Here is a 25,000-nt window from a genome sequence, read left to right as displayed (position 1 = left end):
TGGGCTGATTCTCATCTTAATTTGTTGGACAGGAACTTATGGTCTATTAAATTTATTATTCTTGATCTAGATATTAATCTCTAGCACTGTCGTTCAATTAGTTCATTATGCATGTTGCATAAGATTTTTTATAATTCTGACCATCCTCTACATTCAGTTCTTCCTGGACAATTCCATCCTGTTCGTATACTAGGTATCCAGTTCATTCTAATAGTTAGGCCTTCTTCATCCTGAGGCTCAATACTATCCAGTACTCAAAAAGTTTTATTCCATCTATGACCAAGTTGTGGAATGATCTTCCTAATTGGGTAGTTGAATCAGTAGAACTTCAAAAGTTCAAACTCGCAGCAAATATTTTTATATTGAACAGGCTTGCATAAGTCCTTTTAGAGTTTATAAATCAGATATCTGTTTTAATGTAGTTAATGTTTTTAAAATATTTTATTTTAATTTTTGTTACTTCTATCGTTCATTTATTTTTCTATATCCCTTCCTCACTGGGCTATTTTTCCTTGATGGAGCCGTGGCTTATAGTATCTTGCTTTTCCAACTAGGGATGTAGCTTAGCTTTTAATACTGCATGCCTAGTATTGCAAATAGGATGGAACTGCCCCAGAAGATCTGAGTTTAAAGGATGGTCGGAATTATAAAAAATCTTATGCAACATGCATAATGAACTAATTGAACGATGGTTCCAGAAATTAATATCTAGATCAGGAGTAAGAAATTTAATAGACTGTAAGTTCCTGTCCAACAAATTAAGGTGAGAATCAGCAGCTGGAGACCAGACAGGAGGACAATACTCGAAACAAGGTAGAATGAAAGAATTAAAATATTTCTTCAGAATAGATTAATCACCAAAAATCTGACAAGACTTTCTCAATAAGCCAATTTTTGTGCTACTGAAGACACCAACCAAATATGTTTATTAAAAATAAATTTGCTGTTGAGAATCACACCTAAAATTTTAAGTCATAAAAAGTTAAAGAAACATTATTAATGCAGAGATCTGGATGTTGAAGAGCCACTGTCCTTGACCTACTTACCATCATAGTTTGAGTTTTGTTAGGATTCAACTTCATACCCCATAATTTGCACCATGCACTAATTTTACCAAGATCCCTATTAAGGGATTTAGCAACCCCAGATGTACATTCAGGAGGTGGAATTGATGCAGAGATTGGAGCATCATCTGCATATGCAACAAGATGGTTTTCTAGGCCAAACCACATGTCATGTGTATATGGTATGAAAAGTAATGGGCCAAGAACACTACCCTTAGGAATATCAGATATCACATTCCTGTACTCACTATGGTACCCATCACTAACTCTTTTAGATCTATTACTTAGAAATTAAAAAATGATGTTAAGAAACGACCCACCCACTCCCAACTATTTTAAGTTTGAAAACAAGGGCCTCATGATTAACACGGTCAAAGGCAGCACTAAAATCAAGTCCAATCATACGAACTTCCTGATCACAATCAAGAGATTTCTCTACAACATTGGAGATTTTAAGAAGGGCATCACATGCTACAAGGCCGTACGAAAACAAAATTACAAACTAGGGAACAGATGATTACCTTCAGCAAACGTACTAAGACTTTTTTCCAAGAGACGCTAAAAAATTTGAGATAATATGGGAGTTATGAAAATTGGGCAGTAATCAGTTGGACTTAAGCTACCACAAACGCATTTACATAGTGGTGTAACATTACCAATTCTCCAACAAGCATTAAAAGCTCCTCCTCTTGCTAACTTGTGCAAAATAACAGATAACTTTGGAGATAAGAAAACTCTAGTCTTTATAAAAAAACAAAGGAAAAATACCTCTGTAAGCATCAAGGTCCATCAACAGAGCATTAATTTCACGAGATCGAAAAGTTGAACTAGTTAGTTTAGCCTCAGGAAAATAGGAATGATGAAGTTCAAGTTTCTGGTTACTCTGCTTACTGGTAAACATATATACCTAAAGGGTTGCCTTTTCCTTTGGACTGTGAGTGACAGCCATGTGGTGTAAGTAAGGGAGGAACTGTTGCATATACACCAAATAGTGGAGATTTAAGGGTATTCCACCACTTATATTCTTATGTTGTACCAGAAAGGATTTCTTTTATTGTTAAATTATATTCCTTTTCAGTTGAAGCATTAACACTCCGAGCAAAAGCTCGAAGCTAAGTATAGTTATTCCAGGTCAAATCTGATCTGTTACCCTCCCAAAAATAATAGGCTTCCTGTTTCCCCAAATAAGCACTTCTACAATCATCATTAAACAATGGTTTGTCCTTCATCTGGTACCTTAGCACATGATAAGGGATACGCCTAGCAATTATGGGGACTAGATTTTCATTCAAAAGGACAACAGGATCAACACTAATATACAATTGTGACCAATTCAAGCCCCAAAGGTCATGCAAAATCCCATTCCAGTCTGCTTGAGATTTCATATAATTCTTACACGAGTATGATACATCAGGAACAGGCTGTTCAGTCTTCACTACTAAGGAAATCAAGGCATGATCAGATGTCCCAACTGCAGAACCAACCTTACTTGTTATAACGCCAGGGGAGTCGGTATATACAAGGTCCAAGCAGTTACCAGACCAATGAGTAGCGTCACTTATGATTTGCTCACAGCCTGATTCAGAGGCAAAGTTTAAAGCTCTTAAGCCTTGGCGATCGGTAGGAGAGAAACAATTTAACCACTCCCTATGGTGAGCATTGAAATCACTAACAAAGACAAAAGAGGTCTTTCTATCTATCTTGTATCTTAGCCATAATGATAAGATTATCGAAGATAGAATCATCCATGTTTTGATTCTTGTAGATCGAACACAAACAGTTGTTATGCTTGCCACAAACTTTGATTGCCTGAATCTCATGACATCCACATTCATATCAAGACTTATGAGAAGCAGGGTATTCGGTTGTAATATACACCGCCATTCCCCTGGCACTAGGGATGGCTTTGCGTTTCAACATTATTGGCTTCTTAAAACCAGTTATAAGGAGCTGAGATGAGTGCCTCATATACGAATACAAAGTTTCTTCGCACAAGAGAATATCATACTTTCTGGATGCAACTGTAAGGTCTTCAATATTTGCATGCAAACCACGAATATTGCAATACAGTAGAAGACAATGATGAAATGTAGGATGTACTGGTCCCAGATTTTGCTCAGTGTCTCCAGACAGCATAAGAATTAATGATAATAAAAAAGGGCTAAATAGATACCCTTCTAAAAACAGAGACTTCTTCTCACAAAAGGAAGACTTATATAAATGATTCAGATACTGTATTTGTATCTGTGTAGGAATAGACTACAAATTTTTAAAACCATTTGTATTTTCCTAGTTATACAGACCGGAGTCATTTAATCAAATGCTCTGCCTCATCCACCCTCAGTGCTTGACCATAAGGAGAATGAGCCAGCCTCACAGTGGCTTGAGCGTGCTTACCCAGCTTGTAGATAGGGCTGGTTAGCATACACTGTTGCCTATTAGGAACTTTTTCTTTTCTGGTCATAGCAAAACAACTTGGTAGTTAACATATATAAATGAACCAGATTTGTATAATAATGAAAAATACAAATTGTTTTAAAAAATTTTAGTGCTTTTTTTTATGAGACTTGAATAATTTATTATTTTAGATTTTGTTCTATTCAAAAAAAGAGTGCTTATTCTCAATGGCAATAGGGTGATATGAGCTGAAACAAGCAATTGAAATAAAAAATGAACTTATTACTATTTGGTATTTAAAATACACTTGAAATGGATAAAGAAATGAGGTGAGGAAATAATGTGAATATTTATAATTATCATCCTTTTTTAGACAAGTTTTTATTTTGTATGTATTGCAATAATTCACAGAGCTTGATTACCTTGGAAAGGAAAATTGTAGCTTTGACCTGGTTTCGATTTGTGATTCTTTATCAATTTTTGATATATGCATCAAGAAGTAATTTGCACTATATTTTTATGCAAGACTTTTCAAAGTATTTATGGTATTTTCTTCTTTTTGATAACTGTAGGCTAAATTCTTTTGGTAGTAGTTGAAAACAAGGAGAGGAACATTATTGTCAAATGTGAGAATTGGCTGTTGATTTTATAAAAATTGCCTACCGGCTAAAATTAATTAACAGTATAAACTTTGCCATGCATTTTACTGCCGTATTTTCAAGGAAGCAATCTGGATTTTTGTTCATTGTAAGCTTGTTTTCATTTAAAGAGACCAAGTTGTCTTGGTAGAAAACTTTATCCCACAATGTGATATGCTGTAGGTTAACTCCAATGCTGGATCTAGGCAAACTGTTATGATTATTATTACTATTATTATTATTATTATTATTATTATTATTATTATTATTATTGTTATTATTATTATTATTAGCTAAGTTACAACCCTAATTGGAAAAGAAGGATACTACAAGTTTTAAGGTTCAAACAGGGAATCATAAAAGATATAAAGTAATATTAGATCAGTAATACTGTAATGTTGAAACAAAGCTGCCGTATACTAGTATAAAACTATAGAGGGAGACTCATGTGAATCTGTTCAACATAAAAAATTTGCTGCAAATTTGAACTTCTTATGTTCCACCGATTGCAAACAGATTACATGAAGTGAAGAAAAAGTTTTTATAGAACAAGCATTACAGTTCAAAATGAGTTTCATTAGAAATTTAGATTTTGAGACTGTTGCATAATAGACTTTTTGTAAATAGTTATTCAAATTCAAGTTAAGGATTTTTTTTTTTTCCATAGGGTCTGTGTCCGACAGCGACTTTGCAAGTTCCTCCGGTGTTGATTCTGGACATTACACAGAAGGTGCTACAAGCGAGTCTACTGATCCTCCTCCTGGCCCATCCACAGTCACAGACCATCCAGAGGTATCTAAACAATCCCAGCGCTCTCGGGCTGCAAGTCCTGACCCTCTACATAACACGGGAGGCTGGATTTTGGTTAGCATTTATTGTGTGTTTTGTCCATTAAATCAGAAAATGCTGTTTGTTTCATCACTGATCAGTCTTTCATAATTTTTCGGTGTTCAGATATCCCCAGAAATTCAGTCTAATGTCTTTTGACAGAAGATCAAAAGAAGTACTGCACATGTCATCTGGTTCATTAGGTTTGGAAGTAGGTAATAGCCTTATGTTGTGAGTCTGTAGCATTGTTGACAGTTGAAAAGATTTCCAAGACTTGTAATACTACCAGATTACTTAAATGACATTACTTTATTGTTTTTTTTTTTTGTTTTTTTTTACTCTGCGGCTATGCTTCATAGAGTAGGCTATAACATATATATGTTACATGCATATGAAAATAATTATCAAAGAATTAAGAGAATGTGAGTAAAAAGCAATTGATAGTAAGGAAATAGTTTTATTATGGACATAAGAATATCAGTTTACTGTAGGTTACCAGGGGAGACTAACAATAGTGCAGTTAACTAGCTATATTTTTCATATATTTCTGTTTGGTAAAAATGCTGTGCAAAATCCTAATGAGGAGGGAAGAGAAGATAAACAAATGACTGAAAATGAGAACACATTCTTCCTAGCTGGTGATTGGTAATTTTAAGAGAACTAGTACACTTTGTTCCTACACTTACAGAAGCCTTTTGTCCTTTAGAATAGGGAGTATCGTCAGCTGAGCTGGAGCAGCCATTGAAATTGTTAATGAGGTAGTTAATGGCAGGTGGTAAGTTTGGGTGAGTAGCCCTGCCCGCTCTCTTGTCAAAACCTCTTCACTTTAGTTTTAGGCTGTAATGAGTACAGACATTTTGGGGCTGTGGCTTACAGTGTAAAAGCCCCCACCCAAAAGCAAGTTCTATGCAATCTCAAATGGTTGAATGAGTACAGACATCAGTAGTCCATTGTCATATTGCGGTTCACCTATCGCGTCCTCAGTACATTGGGAATTTGTAAAAATGTATGTAAATCTATATTGTGGAGTGTTCTGTATATTGTGGGTTTCTGTAGCCAGATTAGTTTTATATTTTTTCGGATTTTAATTGCTTTATTGTGCCACTTGACAAAGCACCTGCTGAAGTGGTGCTTTTAGAAGAGCAGTAATGCCCTTCTTTGCTGTGCAGTACAGTTTCCTTTTCATCACCATCATCTACATACATCAGTTTTACACGGCTAATCATCATCAATATCCTCAATTAGTCAAGTACGTATTTTCACTGTTGATTGTTCTGATTTTATTTGTTTATTTTATATGTGAGGATGTGTCTACGGTAAATTAAGTTAATTAAGAGTGCATAATGGATGTAAAAGAGTGTTAAGATGCTATATAAAAGCTTAAATTTGTGAAGTTGATAAAAAAAATGTGAAGATTTGTAAAAATAATAAAAAAAATACATCCTAGATTTACTGTTTCTACTTAAAGTTTTTTCAGCTATCACGGAGGCTCCTGGCTTCAGGTTAGGGTTCATCTCTATCGTTCCCAAGAACGTTGAAGCTTTTCTCTGTGTGGACAGAGCATAGTATTAAAAGGTCTGAGTTGTTTGTGGATTTCAAAACAACCTCCGCGCTACTGTTTTCATCACAGACCAGAACTTTGGAACTTTACTCTTTTGTAAGCAAGATGCTGAAAAAATGAATCAGAAAAATGCAGCTCCTTAAAATTCTATGGCAGAGTATTCAATATACCGTAGAAAGACTCCCCTAATAGAAGAGTTTGATCGTCAACCTGTCTCATGTCAACAATCATGTCAGATATGACACATTCAAAATGACAATCATGATCCATGTCTGTCAAATATTACACTGAGGGCTTGGACCTATATTATAGATCTATACCTATTGGAATGTCCCTATTGTCCTCCCCTTCTGATCTTAACTATGGTTTTGGATCAGGAGGGGTATGTACAGGTGTGAAGTGATGCCCTTTGCCCTCAATATTACCCCATGGGTGTTAAAAACTAGCAAGGTCAGTTATCAAACTCCTGCTGTTCCAGAGAGTTCAGGTTAGCCGCTATTTAAATAACCTGCTGATTAAGAGAAACAAAGAAATTGACTCTATATACAAATCAGTTAATGTAAGTTCTTAGAAATGTTTTTTGATAAACTTCATAAAATCAAGACTAGTTCCAAAAAGGGTATCATAGTGGCTATGGCTTAAATAGAATATGTTAAAAAAAGCTACCCTAAGCCTGCCAATAGCATCTCAGTAAAGAATTGTAAGCTAGGTCGGATAATTTCTTAATTTCTGTCAAGCTGCTTCTCTAGATGGCAGTTGGAGAAGGTCTTGGGCCTTATTCAGTTTGCCTCAGTAGTCGATGCAGTGTTGAAGACCAGGTTGAAAGAACTCGGCTTGATGTGGGGGAGATTGGGTCAGAAAGGTTGTCAAGACATTCAAGCTCAATTGCCTCAGTTGTTGCAAAAAAATTCTCAGGCCATGGACCTAATCAGATGCTCTTTCCTTGTTGGTTCCATTGGTCCCACCCCCGATTCCCCTGATCCTTCATACAGATGCAGCCTGGCTGGGTTGGTTAGGTCATTCAGAGGAGACCTATTTATTTGGGAAATGGTCTCTCAGTTTGCAGGATTTCACATAAATTGATGTGATGGTGCCACGCACCTTCCTTGTTAATAGCATGTAGTATAGAAAGGACATGGGTATCATGGTGGATGTTCTTTGTGGGTTAAGTGCCACTGAATAATAGCTGATGGCACACCTTATGTAAACAGCAATGGTGCTGTGATTGCAGTGTTGGAGCACCTTGTCTTGTTTTCAAGTTGAGGCCCAAACTGTAATACTATACTGGGCAAAATGTTTTTGAAAAGCTGGCGTTAATTTGTATGTCAGAACATTAAAGAACATAAAGTTCTCTCTGAAATTCAACATCGGGTAGTGGAGTTTGATCAGACAAAGTTATCAAAATACATGAATCCTATACCTGAAGATATGTATTTTTGAATAATGTCCATTTAGAAGTTATTGAGTTGAAACCCTTGGTTGGATCTCATCACTAAACTAAACCCCGTTAGAAAAAAAGGGCTGTTTAGGATAAAGGTTTCAAATAGGGATGGAAGGATATTCTTGAGTCTACACAATTCAGGGGTAGTCCTATTACTACTGTAGGGTCCTGAAATATGCGTGTTTGAATTTTATGATTCCCCTTTTATGCGGTTGCTAGTTCTCAAGAATAAATATTCCGTATCTGCAAAGTTGTTCAAAGTCTACGAGTCACGCGTCACAAAACCATATTGATCTTACAATTTATGAACATAATTTCATAGTAAATAGTCTATTTGAGAAAAGTTCCGTGTCAACAATGAAATAAACTACAGTCAACTCCACATTAACAAGAGGGTTATGTCCCTGGAGATGTTGTGTTAAGAGAAATCGTGTTAACGTGACATAATTTCTCTATAAGAAATGATGGACATTGGGAAAGTCTGTCTATTTTGGGGTTTTGGAACTATGAAACTTAATCTCATTTTTGACATATTTGAAGGTCACACAAACAATAAAAACACACATTCTTACTCTACTTGTATTTAATTTATAGTAAAATAAATTATTACCCATATACATTCTCACTATGCCCCATCACTCGTCACCACTGTCGGCTGTCGACTCCCTCTCCCCCCCCCCCCCCCCTCTCTCTCTCTCTCTCTCCTCTCTCTCTCTCTCTCTCTCTCTCTCTCTCTTTTTTTTTCCTTTTAATCTCATGATTACTTATTTATAATGAATTTTATATCAAGTACATTAAGTTAAAATACACAATGACAAAACTATTGTATGTACGAACGCACAACGCTACTACATATGCTTATCAAACATAGCGATTTATTTTTCTTTTGTGTCGGTATTCAAATAAAAGATTGTAACATATTTTTCCTTTCAGTCTAATGATTATTTATTTACAATTAATTTTATATCAATAAGGACATATAGAAGTTGAAAAAAACAATAAAAAGTACTTTCTGGTACGTATGAACGCACAATGCTACTACGCATATCAAAAACATTAGAGATTTATTTTTCTGTCATTTCGATAAATAAATAACAGATCGTAAAATTTTTTTCCTTTTAATGTCATGCTTATTTATTTATAATTAATTTTATATCATGGTTTTCATACATTTTGTTAAAAGCTATTATCATTAGTTATATGAATATCTCTCTCTCTCCTCTCTCTCTCTCTCTCTCTCTCTCTCTCAGGTGCTTTACTATACACACATTAAACAGATTTAACAGAAATCTTTGTTTCTTTAGAAAGTGTCAGGTAAATACTACTGTACACTCACTATAAGCATTTACTTTGCTTAAATCTATGTTTGATCGAAGGCAGAGATTAAGATGTCATTCAATTTTGTCAGCTGATCTGTAGCTTTAGCAGACAACATAACGTATATGAACTGAAAGATGTCTGAAATAATCAAGGTTTTCGATGTTATCTGAACTTCGTTTAATAACTTTTATACTTTTCTATTATTACTTCAAGATGTATTTTAACAACAGCAATTACAGATTTTTTTTGTTTTGGTTTTGTTGTCAGCCGTTTCCAAGGTCCCAACGGTATCACGATTATACTCGCATATAGCTAACAGAGTATTGTTGATATGATTTTGCCCCCTTTCACGTAATCATGTAAAAAAGAAGAGCACTGTGCAAAGAATTCTCGACCAGTTTCTTATTAAAAGCATATCGAACAATAACAACAACAGGTGAATCAGCTGTTGATGTTGGCGATCCACAGCCATCTATTTTATGCAATTTAAACAAAGATATTGAATATTAATATTGGTAAATGTAACAGTTATTTATTTTTATACTATCGCAATATGATTTTTATAACCCAATTTATTATTTAACCGTATAAAATGTTTCTATTTTATACTATCTTAGAGCAAACCACATTCACAAATAAAGTGCTGCAATGTACTGTAAACATGCTAAATTGTGAACCTCTACATTTACAAGTATAGATGTACATTTATTACATTGATTCGTGAAATTAGATTACTTTTTTAGGTACTACATTAGAAACTAAAATCTATTTGTTTGTAAGCTTAAATAAATTCTTATTAACCTCTCTCTCTCTCTCTCTCTCTCTCTCTCTCTCTCTCTCTCTCTCTCTCTCTCAGTATCGTAGTTTTTCTTAGTTGGAAATTCTCCTTGTGTAACATCAGACATTTCGAGTTAACAGAATATATCTCATTAAATTTTAATTTGTGTAGCTTCCAAATTGTTTTAACAGACCTCGTGTTAACGGGGAGTTGACTTTATTCTCTGTAAACTGAGAAAATATAAACAGCAAGTTGTGGTTATGTTCTCAGCAACCTCTCTTTCTCTTTTTCTAACCTTTTGATATTGATTTTAATGATTGTGTTAATGTTGTTATTAACAACATTTAAATTAGCATATTCATTTTTCATTAAAAATCCATCATGATTCAAATTATCCTCACTTTTTCCAATCTCGCACCATCTCGTCTTTCACATCGAAATTTATTGGTAACACAATGGTTCTATTACTTAATTTGAAACCAGTCTAGTACTTTCGTAGTTTTTGCGGTGGTTCCGTAATTGATGGCTGTACAAGTTATTACACAATTAAACTGACATAACTGAATGTATAAGTATCCTTCAAAACAGTTTGAAGTTAGAGTAAATTATCATACTGTTATTAACAGTAGTTTGTTATTGTTGACTAAATTAAAGCAAAATGGTTTTCCTGTTTATTTTTATGCGTATGAAAACTTCTGAGTCACTAATGAGTTTTCTACACGACCAGATAATAAAAGACAAGGGGTTTGATTGCATCATTCTTATAGTTACTAAGCAACCACAGCGCATATTGCGTAGGACACCTGCACATGATGCTCTCCACAACACTCCTGGTCATGAAGTTAAGAGAACTTACCTCACTTTCTCTCTGCGATCAGACATCCACACCACCATCAATGCCATTATAGTGTTTAGTGCTTGTGCCTCTTGTGTCTTTAATATTCACTGCCACTTGCGTATCTATCATTATTTGAGAGTTACGAGTGAGTGCGTTGTAACTAGTAGGTCAAATACTATGCATTCATGCCTTAGCCGTGATGGGTGTCTCTGTGGTATATTCATGAGTCGGGTTGAAGTTTAAGCTCGCAGTGTTGATAATGTACAATATGAGGTTGAACCAGTTCTTGTATCGGATGCTTTGGCTAAGGCCGGTGCGCTCCCTAAGCCAGATCCAATATCAGTACCATTCGTCATTGATTACCCTGTCATGCTTAGATCTCCCTCACCACCTACGAATGTGTTGAGGGGCGAACCTGCCATGTCAGATTATATTGTACAGATGATGTCTTTCTGCTCTTGGAAGTATCTCCAACCAGAAACTTGAAAGTATCTCCATGCTCTCGACAGAACCATACTATGAATAGAGCCTGCCATTTCCCCTCATACCAAAGCAGCCTTATTGAAATACAGTACAGGTACCCTTATTACCGGGCTCAAACTCATTCAAACGAGCAAGGCTTGCCTCCTATGCCCAAGGGTCCTCGGCATCGATCTCCTCTGCAGAGTTCCCAGGATGCAATACAAGACATGTTGTCCCTTTATTATGAAGCTGATTGGACTGCTTTGTCTGTGTCTACACCCCAAGACTTGGCAATGCCAAGCTGATCTAAACAATGGTCTCCTTCTAAGCCTACTAGTGCAAAGTATTCGAGTATGACAGAACCCTCTTTAATCCCCCAAATTTTGTCTATTAACAATTCAGCCAGACTGTTCATCTTAACAAGTCTGTATGCTCCACTGTACCCAAACGTAAGGATGTTACCCTATGCGCTGTCATTCCTGTGCTTTTGGCAATTCCTCCGGGTGTTTGTCAGGCCAATAATCTAAACGAGTTGTCATTCCTAAACATCATGATGTCAGGAAATGTGCGGCTATCTTGACGTGTGAGAGTATTCCTCATCAAAAGGACAATGCTAATGCACGACAAGATCCTGCTTAAACCTCTCAAGCTAGTTTACGATCAATGCACTCTAGGGAATGTAGTAAATCGACACCCCCACTGTTTTAAAGATCCCCAGAGTTTTATAAACATCCGACAAGAATTCAGGATACCAAAGTCTTGACTTAGGCTAATAGCAATCCCATGATTTACGCTAACAGCAAACCCATTGATATTGAAGAGCAGCATACACTAGCTCATGAATTAATGTTCGTAATACTTCACACGTCACATGTTCTACAAAATACGCTTTGTTTTAGATAATTCTTTTCAGGAACTGAGACTGAATCAAGGGTGAGAAACATTCCGCCCCTCTTCTCACGAGTTACACCTCCACCTAACACAGATGAGTTTACATTCGTTAGATGTTATAGGTGAGGTCCATGCCTGAGGTGCTCCATATGGCTGCCTACAGAGAATTCTCTCTCTTCTCGTAGATGGAATTAAGAGAGACTTCAATTCTTTTGCCTCAGACTGTTGTTAGAGGTGAATGCTCTTATAACAGAAGTGAGCCGGACTCCTCCCATTCCTTCTCCCCCTCCTATTCCTGTCACAGTATGAATGACACAAGGGAAAGGAAGGACGTTCGAGGAAGAGTCAAGAACCAAGCGGTAACTGTTTAAACAGAACAGCCTATTATCCCAAAGGTGGAATAACTAAACATTAACTTTATCACTATTAATAACTCTCTGGAGAACATCGCTGTGTGCGAGCACCACCTTTGCTGATGTAATCTCTCTTGAGATCCTGATGTCTGGCTCAGAAGCCTCTCAATTTATTAAGGTTATGGACCTCATCCGTCGTGTAAATGAATCAGATGAGACCCCTCACGTGCAAACCACTAACATATGGTTCGCAATTGATTCAATCTTCACACAGTCAAAAAGCCCCAACCACAGATTCTATGTGTCACTTTCTAAACAGACTGAGGATACTTTAGAGCTACTTAATACTCAAGTCTCAGCATCTGAAAATTCCCATAAGGCCAGCAGGTCCTCAAAGTTACCGCCTTTAGTCCTTAGTACCAGTTGATAAATTGTCCAACCTTCCCTCCATCTTTTCAGGTTCCAAAATGGCGAGCATGGGGGTAGCAGCTATATATGCAATCCAAGCCTGCTCTTGGCTAGACCACTGGTCAGGACCATTATTCCACTTTGCAGCGACAGAAAAATTAAGGTAAAAATATGCCCTTAAGCATTTGGAAGAATTATCTCATCTGGGGCTTAAAGCCATAGAATTCCTTTTGCACCAGAAAATTTACCTATTGGGTAACTATCCTAAAGAGGTGCAACAATGTCTTAGCCAAATGCTCTAGACAGCTGTTTCCTAGGGATGCGTTAGCCTTAAGAAGCTCTGATTTAGTGAGTTACCATTCTCTATTTCTTCCCTCAGATATCGCTAGGGCTATAGAGAAGATAGATGATATGATAAGAAGGGCGGTGGCACCAAGGTTTCTTGCCCCCCCCCCTTAGCAACAGTTAAAAAACTTGCCTTTTAAGTTAGTTTCGTAGTAAAGACAACTTCTGCCTCCAACAGATTCACAGCATCCCGGGAGGCAAGCCCCCTGGCCTACCCTTCGTCAGAGAAGTCATCCCTCCGGACAAAGAGGGCGTAGTCACAGTCTCTCCCGCTAGAGAAGACCTACCCCCGAGCTTACCACTTGTGGGAGGATGCCTAAAAGCTTTCAGCTGAGGTGGGAGGACTTTGGGGCCGACCTCTGGACAGTAGAAGTCCTCCATTCAGGATATCGAGTCTGTTTTATAAGCTATCCACCACCTCTAACAAGGACTCTGACAATCCATTAATTTTATATGAAAGAAAGTCTCCAAATTGTTGGCCAAAGAAGCCATTGTGGAAGTCTTAAACGATTCTCCAGGCTTCCTCAGCACTGTCTCTTGTAAAAAAGCTGACGGGAGGTTGGAGACCTTGTCATAGACCTCTCCCATTTGAATCTATTTGGGCTACAGACAAAATTCAAAATGGAGACTCCGGCCACCGTTTTCCGGGCCATTAGGAAGAACAATTTCCTTGTGACCATAAACCTGAAAGACGCCTACTTTCAGGTCCCCATCCTTTCTCTCTTAAGGAAGTACCTAAGGTTTCCCTTTCGAGGCAAGATATTTCAGTTCAGGGTTCTGTGCGTTGACCTGTCAACAACCCCTCCGGTCTTCACCAAAGTCTTCGCCCCTGTGTCAACCAGGGCCCATGCTATGGGCATTAGACTTTTGAGGTACCTGGATGAGTGACTCCTGAGAGAGTCACAAGTTCACCTGTCGAGGCACGGAGATCTACTCCTAGATCTGTGCAAGTTGTTAGGGTTCCAGCTGAACCCGAAGTGTAACCTTGTCCCCAACAGTCAATCAGATACTTAGGCATGGACGTAGATACAGTTCAAGTCAAACCTTTTTCATTTGCTGACAATATCTCAAGGTTTAGAGAAATAGTAGTGACTTTTCTGAAAGGGAAATCTCTTCCCACGCACTTTTGGCAAGAACTTTAAAGCCATCTCTCCTCATTGGAGGAACTCGTCCCCTTTTGGAGAATGCAGCTTGGTGCAATGGACTTTGAAGAGCCAGTTTTTGCAACCCTGTTGTCATTACTACAGGAGGTGGTAATGGATCTCCATTGGTGGCTGAGAGAGGAGGACTTGTTAGCGGAAAGTCCCTCCAGGCCTCTCCTTCCCAATTCATTCCATTCATCGGATCCTTCTCACCAAGGGTAGGTTACTCATCTCTGGCCTATGGTCAGAAGAGCACAAGGCTTTTCACATCAATTTCCTAAAAATGAAAGCAACACAACTAGCGTTGCTCCACTTCTCAGAGACTGAAAGGTCATTTCGTGTTCGCTCCACGGTAGTGACCTATATCTCCATACAAGGAGTGGTAATTTCTCTGGCGAGATTTATTCTCGGGAAGAGGAACAGTATTGCAGACCATTTGGGCTGTTGAGGGGCAATAGTTGGTTCAGGATAGTCTTTACATCCTCTAGTGGGGAGGATAATTTTGACTTTTTGGGGTTCCCCGTCTCTGTTCGCCACTCACCTGAATCTCAAACTCCTGGTATATCCAGTCCCAGACCATGCTGCAGTGATGGAAGATGCCTTTCAACACCCATGGAACGAACTAGACTTTTACGCCTTAACATCATTCTGTCTGATTCATCAGATACTGAACAGAGTCTGAACATCCAAGGGAGTCAGAGTAATGCTAGTAGCTACAAAGTGGCTAACAGCAGAGTGGTATTCAGACCTGCTGCTTCTCACAGAAGTTTCAAGAGAATTTCCAGAATGGCCAAACTTGTTACAACAACCACACATAAAGTTCCATGACTCAGTGCATTGCCTCTCTCTTCATGGTTGGAGACTATCCAGCATTTCCTTCGAAAGAAAGGCTTTTGGAGAACTGCGAAACAGCCTTCCGGATATCTCTGAAAGTCATCCGCAGTAGTATACCAGGCCAAGTGGAAACTTTTGTGATTAATGTCGTACGGGGAATATTGCTTCACTCAAGGCCACTATTCCCTTAATAGCAGATTTTTTGGTATTCCTGAGGAACAAGGAATCCCTTTCAGTCACTGCAGTGAAAGGCCTCTTTCAGTCAGTGCAGTGAAAGGCTACTGCTCAGCCTTGAACCAGGTCTTCAAACTGAAAGAGAATGACCTCTACTTGTCATGGGATCTCTTGGCTCTCATTAGGATATTTTAGCAGCTTGGCCTCCTCGATAACTGAAACCCCCTACCTGGGATGTGACGAAGGTTCTAAGGGCCATATAAACCCCGGCCAAAAATACTTACACAGGGACCTTACCTTAAAGACCATCTTTATTGGACTTGAAGCATTCTCTTAGAATTCACCCTGATCTAAATAAGAATGCCGTAATTTTTTGGTATTTGATGGTATATTGGATATATATTTTTAAGTAACACTTGATGTTCATTTGATTTCACCCCCACTCCCCGGTAAAGAGTCATATCCTCATGGATTGAACGTACGGCCTTGCCTCTTTACAAGCCGGTTACATAGTTCGCAAATTATTCACTTTGGTCTTTTGCTATTGTTATACTTAATAGTAATTGTATCTATTGGAGAGGGATGGTTTACCTCTTTAACCCTGGATAGGTACGATGGGTCGTTTGCGACCCCGAGCGTCAAAAAAAAACAGGTTTTTCTCACGTGACTCACCCCTGTGACTGAATTTGTGGGTGATCGACCTGCAGGAGGTGTCTCCCCTACACGCTCTAGTAGTGTCCAGATGTGCATTGCTGTAGCTGTACTCCTTCCCCGATTTCTGAGACGCGTCGGGGTCGTTCGCGTCCGAGTTTACCCTTCTAAGGTAGTTTGCATAATTATCAAAGTTATTACGTATTATGAAATTGTCGTAGAATGGTGCAACTTGTATAGGTTATCAGTTGTGGAAAGTCTTGGTGGATTGTTTGGCTACCATGTGCATGTTTTTTTTTTTAGTTAAAATGTCGTTCATCACCACGAGGACCATTTTACCGCGAGTGCCCCTTTTTCATTTTTTTTCATTTTTTTGCCAAGTCATTTTTCCGTAAGATATTGCCAAATAGTGTCGTAAAACTTTTGCTTGTTTAGTGTTGGAAAGTGTGTCTAGATGATCTGGCTACCCATGCATGACTTTGTTTTTGTCAGATACGACGTAGTTATTGGTATATTGGGTATTTAACTGCGGTTACCAATTTCTGTTTTTTTTTCAATATTTGTAAAAATTACTACGTAGTAAGGAATTGCCGTATATTATTCATTTTTTTTTCATGTTTACGTGTTAGAAAGTGTGCCTTGATGGTTGGGCTAACACGTGCATGGCTTTTTTTTTATCTGAGATGTCGTATATTAGAATGTCGGGCATTTTACCGCGAGTGTCCCTTTTTAATTTTTTTTCATTTTTTTGCCAAGTCATTTTTCCGTAAGATATTGCGAAATAGTGTCGTAAAACTTTTGCTTTTTTAATGTTGGAAAGTGTGTCTAGATGATCTGGCTACCCATGCGTGATTTTGTTTTTGTCAGATACGACGTAGTTATTGGTATATTGGGTATTTAACTGCGGTTGCCAATTTCTGTTTTTTTTTCAATATTTGTAAAAATTTACTACGTAGTAAGGAATTGCCGTATATTATTGATTTTTTTTTCATGTTTATGTGTTAGAAAGTGTGCCTTGATGGTTGGGCTAACACGTGCATGTCTTTTTTTTTTATCTGAGATGCCGTATATTAGAATGTTGGGCATTTTTCCGCGAGTGCCCCTTTTTATTTGTTTTGCATTTTTTTGCTTAGTCATGTTACCGTAAGGAATTGGCAAGTAGTGTCGCAAAACTTATATTTTTATAGTGTTGGAAAGTGTTTCTAGATGATCTGGCTACCCATGCCTATTTTTTTTTTAGCCAGATATGGCGTATATATAAGTATGTGTTCGATTTTCCTGTGATTGCCATTTTTTCGTTTTTTCCCATTTCTTTCAAAATTACTACGTACTAAGGAACTATCACAGAGTAATATTTCATTTATATGTTTATTTGTCGGAAAATATGCCTTGATGGTTTGCCTAGCACGTGGCTGAAATTTTTTTTTTCTGAAATGCCGTATATTAGAATGGCCATTTTTCCACAAGTGCCCCTTTTTATTTGTTTTGCATTTTTTTGCTTAGTCATGTTACCGTAAGGAATTGGCAAGTAGTGTCGCAAAACTTATAATTTTATAGTGTTGGAAAGTGTTTCTAGATGATCTGGCTACCCATGCCTATCTTCTTTTTTTAGCCAGATATGGCGTATATATAGGTATGTGTTCGATTTTCCTGTGATTGCCATTTTTTCGTTTTTTCCCATTTCTTTCAAAATTACTACGTACTAAGGAACTATCACAGAGTAATTATTCATTTAGATGTTTATTTGTCGGAAAATGTGCCTTGATGGTTTGCCTAGCACGTGGCTGAATTTTTTTTTTCTGAAATGCCGTATATTAGAATGTTAGCCATTTTTCCGCGAGTGCCCCTTTTTATTTGTTTTGCATTTTTTTGCTTAGTCATGTTACCGTAAGGAATTGGCAAGTAGTGTCGCAAAACTTATATTTTTATAGTGTTGGAAAGTGTTTCTAGATGATCTGGCTACCCATGCCTATCTTTTTTTTAGCCAGATATGGCGTATATATAGGTATGTGTTCGATTTTCCGGTGATTGCCATTTTTTCGTTTTTTCCCAATTCTTTCAAAATTACTACGTACTAAGGAACTATCACAGAGTAATAATTCCTCTAGATGTTTATTTGTCGGAAAATTTTGTTTACTTTTTTTTTGATTGAATATCATCAAATTTTTTTAGCTAAAATATTGTTTTACATTTTTTTTTTTTCGATTTTATTTCCCTTCAAAAAAATTTTTTTGGGTCAGAATTTTAATTTTATAGTCGTAAAATAATCGACAATTATCCAGCAACCCACCATACAATTTTTATGCATATCCAATAATAATTAGATTAGTAAATAACACCTTGAAATTGACATACCCTTCCTACATTTCAAGTGGCAGATTAGGGAGTCTGAGTCAGTGTGGTTGGCGGCTATTTTGTGGACATATCCGAAGCGTAAGCTGCCCTATCTATATATATTCTTGTTCCCTATAGAATTTGTTATATTTTGGTATATTTTTACCTGCATAAATATCATATTATATATTAAATACAGTGAACCCTCGTTTATCGCGGTAGATAGGTTCCAGTCGCGGCCGCGATAGGTGAAAATCCGCGAAGTAGTGACACCATATTTACCTATTTATTCAACATGTATATTCAGACTTTTAAAACCTTCCCTTGTACTTAGTACTGTTAACAAACTACCCTTTAATGTACAGAACACTTAATGCATGTACTACAGTACCCTAAACTGAAACAGGCACAAATATTAAAGGTGATTTTATATCATGCATTTCCTAAACATGCTAAAAAGCACGATAAAAAATGGCAACCAATGTTTTGTTTACATTTATCTCTGATCATAATGTAGAAACAAACTGGAGGTAGAGCTTTGCTTATTACCCAGACATATTTCCCATACTTTTCCCTTAGAACTATATCACATATTCCTACTTTAGATATATATATATATATATATATATATATATATATATATATATATATATATATATATATATATATATATATATATATGTGTGTGTGTGTGTGTGTATATGTATATATATATTTATATGTATACACATATACATACCTACATATATACATAAATACATGCATACATATATATATATATATATATATATATATATATATTACTGTATATATATGGGTTATGGAAAAAATCCGCGAAGTGGTGAATCCGCGATGGTCGAACCGCGAAGTAGCGAGGGTTCACTGTATATGTATTTTTTTACGAAATTTCTAAGTACTCAAAAAATTACCTTTAGATATGGCCCCTGATATAAATGTAATTTACAAAATAATGAAGATTTTTTTACATATTTCTATTTTAGGATAACATATGTTTATTCCCTAAAAAAATTAGCCACTTCCTATTTCATTTGGGTACCCAAAAAAATTCATGAAATTTGGACAAATTTTTTTGGCCAAAAAAAGTTACCCTTTTTTTCTCATTTCAGATCTTCACCTCCATGGGTCTGACTTCATCCAAAATACATCAAGATGTGTCCTAAACATTCAAGAATCAATTCCTAAAAGGATTTGTGTATATATGTATAAACTTTTTTTTTTATGAATTTTTATGTCAGGTCTTTTTTTTTTCTACTTAATTTTTTGAAATATTTATAATAAATAGTTTTTCTGCAGATGAGTAGTATTTATCTTTACAGTTGTTTTAAGCATTCATTGAAGTTTTTTTTGGCAAAAGAAAAAAGGAGGTTACTGCAAAAACTGATTTTTCAAGAATTTTTTTTGGCGTCGGGGTCGTTCGCGTCCGAGTATACCCTTAAAGGGGTGTCCGAGGAGCGTACCTATCCAGGGTTAACAGAGACTTCCCCCCCACTTAAGACTTCCTTATAGATGACCCAGAAGTTTGTATCTGCGTAGGAATAAACTACAACTTTTAAAAACTATTTGTATTTTTTCCAAGCTATAAAAACCATAGTCATTTATCAAAGATCCCTCAAATGCCCCACGAGTCTTTGATCAGGAGAGTGTGGAGAGTCATGTGCTGGCGTCCTATGCCACATCCGCAGTGGTTGTTTAGCAACTATAAGAATGATGCAGTAAACCCCTTTTTCTTTGTCTGGTCGTAGAGATAACGAGACTTGGAGTAACCCATATAAATGACTCGGGTTTATATATCTAGGAAAAGTACAAATTGTTTCTAAAATTTGTAGTTTTGCGATGTGTCAGAATTTTTATGGATATGGTAAGATATTTGTAATAACATTACTTTAAACTTGGATGTGTAAGGGCGTTCGTTTGTTCGTTATGATCGGCGAAAAAATGTTGAGAAACTCATTTTTTGTTTTAGGCTATGTGTTTAGGGAAAATCTTGAAATAAAATTGACTTTATTTCATTTATTTTGAAATTGTAAGGAAAAAGTATTAACAAAATCATTACATAATCAATTCTTGGTGAGATATGTTGCAGAAGCTAACCTATACAGTATACACAGATGTGTAAATGTATTTGTTTGTATGTTAGGATCGATGATGAAACGTAAACAAAGCAGTGGTATCCGTTTTATATCGTGCTTTTAGAAAAAGCATTGTATAAAATCGCCTTTTAGTTAATTCTGGATTTAAAATGGATTTTGACATAGGAAAATCAAATTTTGGGTGAAATAGCCATGTCATCCTGATGGAAGTTCCTCAATGGCAGCTTCTACTTGGGATATTTCTGCGAGTGATATGCCAGAGAAATTTTTACCCTAGAGGTATCACGGAGTTCTAACCTGCGGAGTGAATATCCCGAGAAATATCGGGCATAAATCGGGGACGTGTTAATAACAAACCATGGTTATCCTTCCCCAAATAGTTAACCTCGTCTCGAAGGATAAGGGAGAGAGTAGGATATGTGAGCGAGAGAGCCATTACAATTCCCGATCTCAATGAGCTACAACTAACACCTTTCCTGTTAAAGTATTCTAGGAGCAGCCATTGCCTGACTCTAGGTCTGCACTGATAATTGGGAGGGTATGAAAAGTAACGGGCCATTAGGACGACATGGCTATCTCACGCAAAAATAGATTTTTCTCATGTCAAAATCCATTTTTGGGCTCGAACCATGTCGTCCTAATGGAAGTGTACCAGAGAATTATTCTCAGTTGTGGCCGGAAGAGTTTTAACCCTTTAAACCCCATAGATATAAGCATACTTCCTTTAGCATTGCTAACTATGGTACCAAACTATGAGAGTAAGGAAAATGTTTGTAAAAAAAAGTAGGAACAAGGGAAATCAATAGAACAGTCCCACTCACTATGAGGAAGAACTTTGTCTCCAGTAAAGGAAAAGACTGATGTCTGTAAAAGGAGGGTTAAAAAATTGAAGTATGCTACTTTTATTATATATAGTAGGTCCAATGAAAGGAAATGCAAATAGGAACAGTAGTCTTTTATTGTTTCCCAACATTCATACATATAACAGTAACAATGTAACATTATATACAGTAGATAGGCTATATACGGAAAACCAAAGTTTTCAGACCCCAAAAATTATGTAACCGAATAGTGAAATAGTAACACATGACATAAAAGAAAAATATCACCTATGACCCTTTACAATATTAAATAGTACATTGAAAAGAACAACACTCGTCCCTTTGCACCATGTAGACTGAGAAGTCCCAACTTTACAGTCCATAAGAGTCCATGCACAACACTTAAGAAGCTGGTTTAGTCACACTACCAGTGGCCAATACAAAGTGTTTAATCTCATCCAACTGATGTAATAAATGTTTGAAGAACACTCTTGAAGATTTCCATCCGTTGTAAGCCTGTAAGCCTGTAAAGGACATAGTTTGGAAAATAATTAAAGGAAGAGGCAACTTTTCTAGGGTCATGACCCGATGGAATACTTTTAGGGTCAGCCCCTCTGATGAAATATGTGAGTTTGGACTTAAGCTGCTTCAGAGAAAGATTATATTCTGTCGTCTCCCCCTTTAGAAAGTTGACTGCCTTTAAAGGCTGGGTTCTTGAACAGGTAGGCCTTAAAGCACCCCACAGGGCACAGAGAAGTTTGTTTTTTGCCAAGAATGCAGGATCTAGTCAAAGGTTTACTTCCCCTGATTTCCAAGATTTCAATGTGGCCATCATCCCTTGAAAGGGACACAATCTCACTGAATCTAGCACCAGAAGCCATTGAAAGCAGAAAGATAGTCTTTGAGTAAGACCTCAGAGAGGTAGAGGCGTAATCTATCGAAGGAGCAAAGTGCAGGACTTTATCTAATCACCATTAAATAGCATTGGTTTTGGTTTAGCACAAGCCTTCGGGATTTTATTGAATAGCTCGCTACTGAATTCAATATCAAAAGCATAAGCAATTGGTCTAATTAGTGCCAACTTACATGAGGCAATAGTTGTAGAGGCCAGACCTTGAGCATGCAATGAGGTAAAAGAAATACAGAATTCCATAGAAATAGTAGAGGGCTGATGACTTTTCACAAATGCAACAAATTATTTCCAGGAAGACAAATATTGTCATTTTATGATGTTGGACTTGTACTCTTTTGTGAAGTCAATTCTCTCTTTTGCAACTCAGAACTTTCTTTGATCCCGAGGGCGAGAAAATCATGAGCTGAAGGGTTTTCGTTATCCAAGAGGAAGCGAAGGCGGTCTTCTCTTGTACATCCTGGGACAGCACTTGCGACGGTAGAGGGACTTGGAGAGGTTTGTGTTCCAGTACAAGGGGATACTAATTGCTTTTGGGCCACTTGGGAGCCACTAGAGATGCAGTTCCCTTGAAAGTTTGTAGTTTTGTTGAGGACTTTCATTAAGAGCTTGAATGTAGGAAATAGGTAGATTTGAAACCACTGGTTCCAATCCAGACACATCGCATCCGTTCCTGTAGCTTCAGGACCTAAATTTGGTGCTACATACTGGGAAGCCTCTTGTTGAAGCTCGTCGTAAAAAGATCAATTTGCAGTTTTGGGACTTGCTCTAAAATGAAATAGAATGATTTTGCGTCGAGAGACCATACTGTCTCCAGAGGCATCCGCCGTCACATTGCAAACCCCTTCAAGGTGAACTGCTAAGAGATGCCAATTCCTCTGCTTTGCTAAAGTGAGGAGGGCTAGGATCATATGGTTAATCCGAGGAGATCTGGAGTCCTGTCTGTTGAGACAGGGGACTTTCATCCTGTAGTTGACTAATTTGATGTGCGATTTCGACTTTGGGTTCATTCTCTTCAGAGTCAGAAACATCGCTATAGGTTTCAGAATTTTTATGTGAGATTTCTGAAATGTGGTAGCCCACTGACCCTGTACTTTTTTGGAAGGGGAGTGTCCCCCCCACTCAACCTTTTTCCAAGGTGTCTGTGTGAATAGTCATGGGAGGAGGAGGATACTGCAGAGGAATGTGTGTCGATAAACTCTTGGTTGTGGACCACGGCTTGACCTGCTTTTGCAGTAAGACCATGGTTTTGTGGCAAAGATCTGTCCAAGGTTTTGATGCTTTTCTTCTCCAGACTCTGTTGACATCTTTGAGTCTTGCTTTTAAGACTGGGTCCATCACGGCAGTGAACTGCCGTGAGCCCAATACTCTTTTCTGTTGCTGCCTGGTAAGTACTTTTGACAGAGTTTGCGATTTCCCTTCTCTTGCCTTGCGGTAGAGAGAGGGTGTATGACCAGATTCCAGTGAAGTCCTAGCCACTGGAATTCCTGAGCCGGAGACAGCCTGGACTTTTCGAGTTTGATTTGAAAAGCCACAGACTGTAAGGATTTCATGAGTTCTTGGGCTCTCAGAAGACATTCCTACTTTGTTGCAGCTCGGACTAACCAGTCGTCCAGGTACACCATCACATGGAAGCCATAATTGTTGGACGATGGCCTCGACTGGCTTTGTGAAAATCCTTAGAGCTTTATTAAGCCCGAAGAGCATAGCTCTGAATATGTAGGCATTTCTTGCCAGTCTGAAACTAAGGAATGGGGAGAAGATGCCAATAGGCATCTGTAAGATCTATGGAGATGGTTTAGTCCCCTGGGGTAGTAGCGTCCATATTTGCGAGATAGCCAGCATCTGGAACTTGTCATTCAGAATGAATTTGTTTAGAGGGGATAAGTCCAGAATAGTTCGAAGTGTTCGAATCTTTCTTGGGCACGCAGATTAGCCGCCCTTGAAAATTCATGGATTTTGTGTATCGGATGACTCCCTTCCGGAGAAGATCCTGTACACAATTCTCAAAAATGTGGTTGTGGATTGGAAGAACCACTTGAACTGGGGCAGTTTCCATCTCCATTTCCATCCTAGTCCTTTTGAAACTATGATGTGAGCCCTGGGATCGAACTCTCATATATCCCTAAACAGGTGAAGTTGTCCCCCTACCGGGAGCTCCTCGTTGTTTAGAAGGACCCACGTCTTTAACTGCCTTGCCACTACTTCCTCTGCCTCTAGACTGACTGCCTTTTCCAGACCTTCCTCTGTAAGTGGTGCTTTTCTTTTGAGCTTTGGCAGGGTATAACGTGGTGGTGGCTCTCTCATACACTGGGTTGAAGGCTGGAGACTGTGATACATAGTGCTGGGGACCGTGTATACACTCTGAGGGATGATGGCAACTGAGTCTGTTACCACAGAAAAGATTTCCTACCCTAAAAGTATCGTCTGGGCTTCTTGCCCATGGGTTGAGGTCCTTCACTGGAGGTAAATTTCCATTTAGAGGACATACCTCACTTGTCTACTAGGCTCTTATTCTCCTGAACTGCTTTGTCCATGACTTCCTTAACCAATTTCTGAGGAAAAGTTGATCAGCTTTCTATGCTCATGCCTGATCGTAGCAGCGGCTAGGACGTGTTCTCTACATGCTCTTCTGGCTAGGAGGAAAGCATGAATAGCTCTATGAAACATGGTTAGGTGAGTCTTCACCAAGACAGGAA

The 25,000-nt window shown here is 37.7% G+C and overlaps 1 protein-coding gene across 1 annotated transcript in view; it reads left to right on the top strand.

Annotated features, from left to right (window-relative positions):
* Positions 1–25,000, top strand: part of garz (Sec7 domain-containing protein garz) — a 329,166-nt gene that overhangs the window by 43,096 nt on the left and 261,070 nt on the right. Inside the window, exon 5 of the mRNA XM_068371820.1 lies at positions 4,767–4,963. Coding sequence (XP_068227921.1) covers positions 4,767–4,963 — 197 coding nt within the window. The remainder of the gene's footprint in view (positions 1–4,766; positions 4,964–25,000) is intronic.

The sequence above is a fragment of the Palaemon carinicauda genome, chromosome 4 (assembly GCF_036898095.1).
Source record: "Palaemon carinicauda isolate YSFRI2023 chromosome 4, ASM3689809v2, whole genome shotgun sequence".
Lineage (NCBI taxonomy): Eukaryota > Metazoa > Arthropoda > Malacostraca > Decapoda > Palaemonidae > Palaemon > Palaemon carinicauda.
The sequence above is the reverse complement of the archived record's forward strand: the minus strand, read 5'-3'. Positions and strand labels throughout refer to the sequence as shown.